Source organism: Eubalaena glacialis, chromosome 3, assembly GCF_028564815.1.
Source record: "Eubalaena glacialis isolate mEubGla1 chromosome 3, mEubGla1.1.hap2.+ XY, whole genome shotgun sequence".
NCBI classification, from domain to species: domain Eukaryota; kingdom Metazoa; phylum Chordata; class Mammalia; order Artiodactyla; family Balaenidae; genus Eubalaena; species Eubalaena glacialis.
The window spans coordinates 78,041,777-78,051,385 of NC_083718.1; the positions used below are offsets into that span (position 1 = coordinate 78,041,777).

General features: G+C 35.9%; 1 protein-coding gene across 1 annotated transcript; it reads right to left on the reverse strand.

Moving 5' to 3' along the window:
- Window positions 1-8,371: 8,371 nt before the first annotated feature.
- LOC133088071 (olfactory receptor 10J1-like) lies at window positions 8,372-9,298 on the reverse strand. The gene is given in 1 exon segment (XM_061185857.1): window positions 8,372-9,298. A coding segment is annotated over 1 exon segment (927 nt).
- Between the last annotated feature and the right edge of the window lie 311 nt (window positions 9,299-9,609).

Below are 9,609 nucleotides of genomic sequence, written 5' to 3' on the forward strand. Positions count from 1 at the left end.
CTAGTTGGTTCGTAGTGTTGTTCAAGTCTTCTGTTTCCATGTTGATCTTATGCCTAGTTGTTTTATCCATTATTGAAGATGGAGTATTAAGGTCTCCAACTATTATTATTGAATAGTCTATTTCTTCCTTCAATCTATCAGTTTTTGCTCCATGTATTTTAGGGCTTTGTTGTTAGGAACACGTACAATTTATAATTATTATGTTTTCCTGATGGATTTAACTTTTATCACTATAAAGTGTACTTCTTTTCTCTTGTAACAATTTTGGTCTTACAGTCAATTTAGTCTGATATTAATGTATCCATTCCATTTTTTGGTTACTGTTTGCATGGCATATCTTATTTCATCTTTTTACTTTTAATGGAATTTGTCTTTGAATGTCTTTGAATCTATAGTCTGTCTCTTGTGAACACCATATAGTGGGATCATATATTTTTAATTCACTCTGCCAATCTCTCCATCTTGATTGGATTATTTAACTTATTTCTGTTTAATGTTGCTGACCAGGTAGGACCTACATCTCCCATTTTACTATTAGTTTTCTTTCTTTCTTTTTTTTTTTTTAAGTATTTGGTTTTTTTATCTGAAATTCAATTTTTTTAAAAAAATTCTTTATTTATTTTGGCTGCACTGGGTCTTTGTTGCGGTGAGTGGGCTCCTCATTGTGGTGCGTGGGCTTCTCTAGTTGTGGCGTGCAGGCTTTTCTAGTTATGGCACGCAGGCTCTAGAGCACGCAGGCTCAGTAGTTGTGGTGCGCGGGCTTAGTTGCAGTATGTGGGATCTTAGTTCCCTGACCAGGGATTGAACCCGGGCCCCCTGCATTGGGAACACAGAGTCTTAACCGCTGGACCACCAGGGAAGTCCCTTACTATTGGTTTTCTTTCTGTCATTCTTTATTTTTTATTTTTTTCCTTTTGTCATCCTATTACTGCCTTTTTTTTGTTAAGTAGATATTTTCTTTTGTAACATTTTAATTCCCTTGATTTTTCTTCTCTAGATTTTTTTGAGTTATTTTCTTAGTGGTTGCCCTGAGGAAGATGACAATTAATTTTTACTTAAAAAAAATTCTAGTTCTTATTAATACCAACTTAATTTGCAAAACATACAAGGACTTTGCTCCAGTATAGCTTCATTCCCACATCTCTCTTGTGCTATTATTGTTATATATATGTGTAATATCTTTATACAATTTTATACAAGTCCATCAACATAATTTTGTTTTGATTGCTTTATGGTTGTATTTTAAGTCAGATAGGAGAAGAGTACAAACAAAATAGATCTATATAGTGTTTTATACTTACCTATGTGTATACATTTTTGTCTTTTTCCTGGCTTTAGTTGGAATGTTCAAATGTTTTGTCATGATATATGCTGTTTGGTGCAGACTTCTGATAGATGCTCATAGGTAAAAGAAATTTCTTTTTAGTCTTAGTTTGGTAAGAATGTTTATGATTAACTGAATGTTGGATTTATAGCTAAGGTTTTATGTTTTTCATCTTTTGAGATAATCATATGAATTTTATCCTTTAATTTTTATTATTCTGATAGATTCTTTTAATGTTGAATCTTCTTAATATTCTTAGTCTAAACTCAACTTGGACATGCTGGGGTTTTTTTAAACTATGGATTCCTTTTGTTAAAATTTTATTTAGAATATTTGCTCCTATCTGTAGGTGACATTGGTGTTTAATTTTGTATTTTAACTGCCTATTTCTGGTTTGATATAAGGTTTTTGAAGCTGATGTTCTCATGATTTGAGTTGGGGAGATTGCCCTCTTCTTATGAGACCTGAAAGAATGTGCATATTTTCTCTTAAATGTCTGGTCTCGTGTCTTTCTCTTGAATAGGGGTAGAAAGTGTATTTTGATTAAATTTTAATTTTTCTTGATTATTGGTCTATTCATTTTTCTAATTATTCTCAGGCCACTATTAATTTATATTTTTATTAAAACTGTGTATTTAATCTACATTTTTAAATTTACTGATCTAAAGTTTTTCCTGCTATTCTCTTACAGTTTTAACAATTTTACTTGTATCCCTAGTTATGTAAATGTCCTTATTTTATTTGTGGTTTTATTTAGATAGTGCTTTTCTCATTTGCTCTTGATTGTATGTACCAAAACTTTTTATTTTCAAGATCTAATTTTTATTTTTATTATTTTTTATTAAGGTATAGTTGATTTACAATATTATATTAGTATCAGGTGTTCAATGTAGTAATTCAATATGTGAGTCACTATATTGATTTATCTTCAGTATTCATATATTGTCCCCTTATTTCACTCCTATTTGTCTTTTTGTTCTGCTATTCAAGACATTTCATCAAATTTCTCTTGCCACTCTCATACTTAATTTTTTAATTTCAGCTAATGTATTTTTAATTTGTAAAATATCTTTCTGCTTCTGAGAACGTGCCTTTTATATAACTCTGCTTTTATTTCTCTGATAAAGGATTTTGTTGTATCCTTCTGAAAATGTTAAATAAGTATCTTTTGAAAGATTTTAATCTACTCCCTGCACTGTATCTGATTCTTCCATATTCTTTTGTTATGTGTTTATTAGGTTGATGTCTCTTTTCATGTTAGTGGTTTTCCTCAAATGCTTGGTGATCCTTTCAGTGCATTATAACTATGATTGACATACTAACAAGCTGTTTAGAAACTCTGTGTACATGTGTGTGGTGAGATGGGATATATTGGATGGTGGGCTTTATTTACTAGGGTGATAATGCTGGGTAATGTGATAAAGCTGGCTTTATTAGGGTAAGCTTAATTTTTCAACATAGGACATTGAGCTGTCCATATCTAAGTCTTTGTTCTTGACATGCTGAATTCCTCAGGGGAAAATCCTTCAGTTTCTTGGTGGGGAGCTATAAGCTTCCCATTGAGCAAGAGAAGTGAGTTTAATTTTCTTATAATAAATTACTTTATAAAAAATATTACAGCTTTTTAGCTCAACACTTCTAGTATCTAGTTGCTTCCACCTGTATTTATGGGGTTTTCTCCCCCTAGTTTTTGTTATGGCTAGACTCTGTGTCACTGCCATACCTCTTTCTCCATGCCTTTTCCAGACAAACATTGCTCTTGTCTGGAAACCACCAACACCGTTCTGCTACTGCCTACCTGGGAGCAATAGCTGATGGGGAGGGCTCCTTCTTCTGGGCTAATACCTCCTGTTGCTTTCTCCTGGCATTTATAATTATTCTTACTTTCCTCCGTCTCTGGGTACGAAGCAACTTTTGTGTTGCTCCCAAGTTTTGTGACTGGACTTTCGTTTTTATTCCCACATACTTCTAAAATACCTTATCAATCTGATTACATTTGTTGGGAGTCTCTATTTCATGCCTCACTGTTGCTCAACATGACTTATATTTTCTAGTCCACTCAATAGTCCATTTTTTAAAGCAGTGGCTATATAATCCTAATTTTAAAATCTTTTCTTTCCCTTCTTGGGTTTGGTGCAGGGGTGGGGTTGGGGAGTGTGGAGAGGAGAAATGTTGTATGTACTTATTGGGCCATAGTGAACATCAAAAAAACAAACGTTCCACTTTCTTCTTTATAATTTTCTGAAACTTTTTTCAAAGAATTAGTATTGCTTTTGTGATCAGGAAAATGCCAATTCACATACTACTATTTTAGAATAAAAGGAGAAAAAAGAAAAATAGGGGACCTCCTTCTCAGATACTTACCTACCATTTCAGCCAGCGTGGCGTGTCACTCATGCATGCAACACTCCTTATGGCATCCATATCTCCCCATGTTTTCCCTAAGTTTAGTGGGTCACACCAGGAATACCTCAAAGTTCTGCTTTGCTTTTGGTATTTGGTCAAAATCTGCTGTTGGGTTGCTACTTTGGTTTTCAGTCTCTGCAAAGTTGATAGCTCAAAATCTTGTATGCCATTTTTTTGGCATCTCTGAATTTGTAGGTGAACAATGATCATTTAATAGTATGGGTTATTGTCTCTAATCCGTCTAACAACATCAGTACTCTGAATAAAGCAAGTCATTTTGATTTTTTTAAATGTTCAAATATGCATTTTCAAATGCAGTTAATCGTTTTATCTGCGACTTAGACTGTGACTTAGACTGAAATAGTTTTATTGCTTTTCATGATAAAATTCTATCAAGCAATTGAAGTATACATTTCATTTATTATTACAGAGTAAAATGCAAGAATAATTGATGATATTGTGAAAGTTGTTAATTTTCTGGACAAATTTAAGAGTTTTAAATAGTTAAATAGGAAAATAATATTTCATATAAATATTGAAATAGTTTGTTGCTTATTAGATAGTTTTAGAAAGAATACTATATCCTTATAAAGCCAATAGATATTTATAAAATTTAAATTGTACAAAGCAGAATAATGGAAATTAGATATCAGAATTCTAATCTTTGTAAAATCGTCTGGTGTTTTGTATTTATAATATTAAATAAAACAACTTTTAAGCACTGTGTTTTTAGCTTTTTAATTCCATTTAAGCCATGAATCTTATCAAATTTTATACATGAGTTACAGCACAATTTCAGTTTTGCCACCCAAATCATGTATGAGAGTATCCAGTATAAATTATTTTTAATCTGTATCTAATAAAGAATATGAAGAAAAGAAAGTGTTAGAGAACAATGAGATATTACCCTCAAGATATTTTGATTTTCTACCAGTCTCAGTTTCTCACTTGAAAAATGAGCATCTATCTAGTATACCAAATGTGTGTTTTAGTGACTGCTAGAACAATCTAGCAACTACAGTGAAGACTAAATGTCCTTCCTCTGAAATGTCAATGTTTAAATATGATTACTGAATGTTTAATAATAAAATTCCAATGTTATTAAATTTTGAAATAAGATTTTAATTTTATTTCAGTATCCCAGAGACACAATCTGATGATATTGGGCTGAGGCATTGACTTCCGTTGAATATTTCAACTCTCAGTTATTGAGTATTTGGTCAAAATATGTCTTAGATGCACTTCTCTTCACTAATATTACTTAAATAAAATGAAATAGAACAGAATTGACTAGAATGAAAAACATCAAAATGCATTGCATATAGTAAGGGTAAGTACTGTTTTGTCAATGTTTTGCTTGTTTGTATATGTATGTGTATATGTATATATACACAGACACACAGAAAATGTATACATGCATACTGGGTTATGTTACAGTATGCATTTCTTATTGAGGGCCATGGACCTTGGTAAAGAGTTTGAAATCTACTAAACTAGAAGGAGGGAAAAGTGTTTGATGTAGAGGAGGATAGGCATTAACTGCTGAAGTTGCTAATGAAAGATAGTAATGCAAAGTTTGGAAGTGTTTTTTTTTTTTTTTTTTTTTTTTTATAAGGAACTACAAATACATGACCTGCAGATTTAAGGAAGGATACAACAGCAGTTAGAACTTAAGTACAAGTGGGAGGTAGGTAGGAGTCAAAAATTAGTGAAATAATATAAAATAGCCAGGAAAAATTGGAGAGGTGAGAATACAAGGATCATGTTAGCTAATAATAATAGGGATAATGATACATTATATTTTTTGGCACCTCCTGTGGTTATCACAACAATTTCTGCTCTGTTAATTCTACTATAGTTGATTCTTACAATAGCCTAATGGGAAAGGCAGAGCCAACATTGGTAACCCCATGTAGTAGATAAGGAAAGATTCTATTACTTCCTTAGGAATACACAGTTGGGAAGGAATAAAGATATGTCTTAAATTCAAGTCTTCTTATGATTTTGTGTTCTTCCCAACAAAAGAGGTAAGTTGAGAAATGAAGGGTGGAACCAGTATGTCTGGGGAAACTAAGTAAAACAATCACTTTCTGTGCTCATGAGATCACTGATGCGCTGTGTCAGGCTAAATGACTGGGATGTGTCTGGAGGATTAATCATCCAGAAGCAGAATTGCCCTCATCATTCTTCAGGGTGTCTAAAGAAAGAGACTCGACCTTGCACCAGGAATAGAAATAAAAGTGATAGCAGGCAGACAAAAAAGCAGAATCAGAAATCTCTGTGGCAGTACCCTCCTCGGATGAGATTGAACCCTCTGGGTTTCGTTGATATAATTAGAAGTTTACAGAGATTATAGCGCTTTTCTTACTCCAATAAAAATAAAGAACATTTGCCCCTGTTTTGTCATTTACAAAGGATTTTCACACTTCTTGTTTCATGTGTTTGTCGTGAGAAACTGACGTTTTATAAATGAGGAAACTGTGGCTTAGAGAAGTTAACTAATCATTCAAGTATATGTGGTGAATAAGAAGCAGAGCCAGGACTCAAAATACAGTCTTTTTCTTACAATGCTTATGTTATATCCACTTCACTCTGCTGGCTTCCAAAAACTGCTACCTAACATTTTCAGTAGCTAACTTTGCCGATATAGATTATTATTAATAAAGTTGAATGAACAGGGCAGCATTTTTGAGGCTACAGTCTAAAATTTAAAAAGTCTTTTTATTTACTGAGTAAAAGTGGCCATTGGCAAACCTGCAGTACCTTTATTTTGGGGTTCTCTTGGATTCCACCACAAATTTTAAAAGGTACTCAAATTTATGTAAGACTGAACCATAATGGGCTATTTATGAAATTACAATATTTGGACATAACCCTAACTTTTGAAATTAACATGAAGGAGAACGCAGCCTGTGAAAAACAGGTCACTTGGTACAAGTAAGACATTAAACTGTCCACTTAGCGAAGTCTTCATCTGGTTACAACATCACTCACTGCCCATTTCAGACTTTGATCCATAAAGACATCATGGGAAATGCTCACTATAGTAATATAATGCATGTATGAGTTTAGAGGTAAGAGAGTGAGGGAGTGATTTCTTCTTCATTAGAAAGTTCATAAAAGAGAGATGCTTTAGTCTGGTGTTTTAAAAGGAGAACACCCTGGTTGAGTGGGCAGTGAGAGTGGCAGTAAGGGATTTCCATTAAGTGGCAATAAGCTGTAGAAAAGCATGAGAATATGAAATGGGAAACGGGAAGCCACAAGTCACCAGGTGTTCTGTGTGGGACTGGATGACAGGCTGGGGGAGGGGTGCTGGAAGTGGAGGTGACTAGTGAAAGATGGCATATTAATTCAGGTCCTAGGGGGTCTGAAATGTTAGTGTTGATGGTTTGAGTCTTTTTCTTTTGTTGAGTCACTAAGTTACCATATGGCTATTTCGTTACCCATCCAAATCATCCCAATCCTCTCATCTGACTAATCCTTGTTATAGATTCTCTCCTGTATTCCCATCCACTAGACACTTCTTTTCATTCTCCAAGCATCTCCAAAGGCATTACTAATTTTTTTTAAACTGGGTGAACCATTCACATATATTATCACCAACAACCTTTGTACATTCTCATAATATAAATGCCAATATGATTACTTGGTGCTACCTCTTTCTTTAATTAAATTGCCAAGGAATTTTAATCACTTTCCAAAAATGTTTCTGTTACATGGTCCTGAAAACTTAAGCTCCAGGTCGGTCATATGGGAAAATGCAGACTTACGTGAAAAAGATCCAGACTTCAAGGACTGATGAATTGTGTAGATGCTTATTATCTCTGATAGCCATTTATTTATTTATTTATTTTTAATAAACTTATTTATTTACTTTATTTTTGGCTGCACTGGGTCTTCGTTGCTGCATGCAGGCTTTTCTCTGGTTGCGGCGAGCAGGGGCTACTCTTTTTTGAGGTGTGCAGGATTCTCATTGCGGTGGCTTCTCTTGTTGCGGAGCATGGGCTCTAGGCGCGCGGGCTTCAGTAGTTGTGGCGCACGGGCTCAGTTGCTCCGCAGCATGTGGGATCTTCCCAGACCAGGGCTCGAACTCATGTCCCCTGCATTGGCAGGTGGATTCTTAACCACTGCGCCACCAGGGAAACCCCGATAACCATTTATTTATGATGTCTAAGATGCAAGGAACTTGAATTGTCCATAAAAGAATGACTTCAATTGGGTGTTAAGCCTTTGTAACTTTAAATGGATAAAAGGGAATCCCATGTCCAAAAGGAGTGTTATAGAATATATTTAAAAGTTTAGTCCTGCCTTGGAGCAGCCTCCGCTCATTAATTCGTTCTACTATCTTGATCTTATTCTGTCCCAGGTGTGCAGACAACCCATCTACTTCCCCAAATCAAGTTCTTTCTCCTATATATATTGCTCCATACCATCTGTGCTCTCTTGTCAAATGCAGGCTTGCTTGTGCTTTGGAGAACCTTCTCCCTTTCTCCAGGGGCTGGGTTTGTAGTCCTTTTTTCTCTTCTACCCAACCACTCCTTAGTAGGCTGCAGAATTTTCACTGTAGGTGCTGTGGGCACTGCTTCACTTTTTCTTCTCTATAGAATCTTCTAAGACCTTCTCTGAAACAAGCCCATCTTCTCAGGAAAGCTTCCTGCCAGTGGCCCGGAGCAGAGCATCCTTGACCTCTTTGTTCCTCAGAGTGTACACCACAGGGTTCAGAAGGGGGGTGATGATGGTGTAGGTCACTGAGATCAGCTGATCCTGATCCTTGGTGTTCTCTAACTTGGGCTTGAGGTAGGCAATGGAGGCACAGCCATAGTGGACCATGAACACAGTGAGGTGGGAAGCACATGTGGCAAAGGCCTTCTTCTGGCCCCTAGAAAAGGCAATTTTAAGGATGGTGGAGATGATGAGGATGTAGGAAATGAAAACCAATCCCATGGGAACCAGGATCACCAGGATACTGATGATTAAAGTCAGGATCTCATTGACAGTCGTGTCAGTGCAGGAGAGCTTCATCACAGGTCAGATGTCACAGATGAAGTGGGCCACCTTTGTAGCACAGAAAGGTAACCTGAATACAGATGTAACCTGTGTCATGGCTACAATCAGCCCAATGCTGCAGGCCCCCCACACCAGCTGGATGCACGCTCCCTTGTTCATGATGACAGAGTACCTCAAGGGGTTGCAAATGGCCACATAGCAGTCGTGCCCCATTGCTGTGAGCAGGAAGCAGTTGTTGATGGCCAAAATGATGAAGAACATCTGAGTGGCACAACCTGCCAGAGAAATGGGCTGACTCAGGCCTGTGAGGTTACAGAGCATCTTGAGTATAATGATGAATGTGTACATGGTCTCTGAAGCTGACAGCATGCTGGGGAAGAAGTACATGGGGGTGTGGAGGTGACGATCAAGGCTAATGATGGTCATAATGATGATACTGCCTGCCAAGGTTAACATGTACAATGCAAAGAACATAATAAAGAGGGTGAGCTGGTTCTCATGGAAGCTGGAGAAACCCTGGAAAGTAAACTCACTCACCAAAGTGTGATTCTCTTTCTTCATTAAATCATATATGGCATCTAAGAAAGTAAAATATTATATAAGGAAGCTAGATGGTTGATTTCTGTCAATAGCAGGCTGGGCAGATTCTTTTGGTTCATCTACTTCAGGTCTCTGCTTATTTATATTCATACCCATGCTCATTTCTTTTGGGAATAAACAGTAGAGTAATGTTCTTTTCTCAATAAGGAAAAAGTACATGGCTTTTAGAGTCAAGTGGTATAAACTCATATTTTAGTTCTATCATGTGCTAAGTTACCTTGGGCAAGGAATTTACATCTCTAAGACCAGTTTCCTCACCTTTATATGGATGC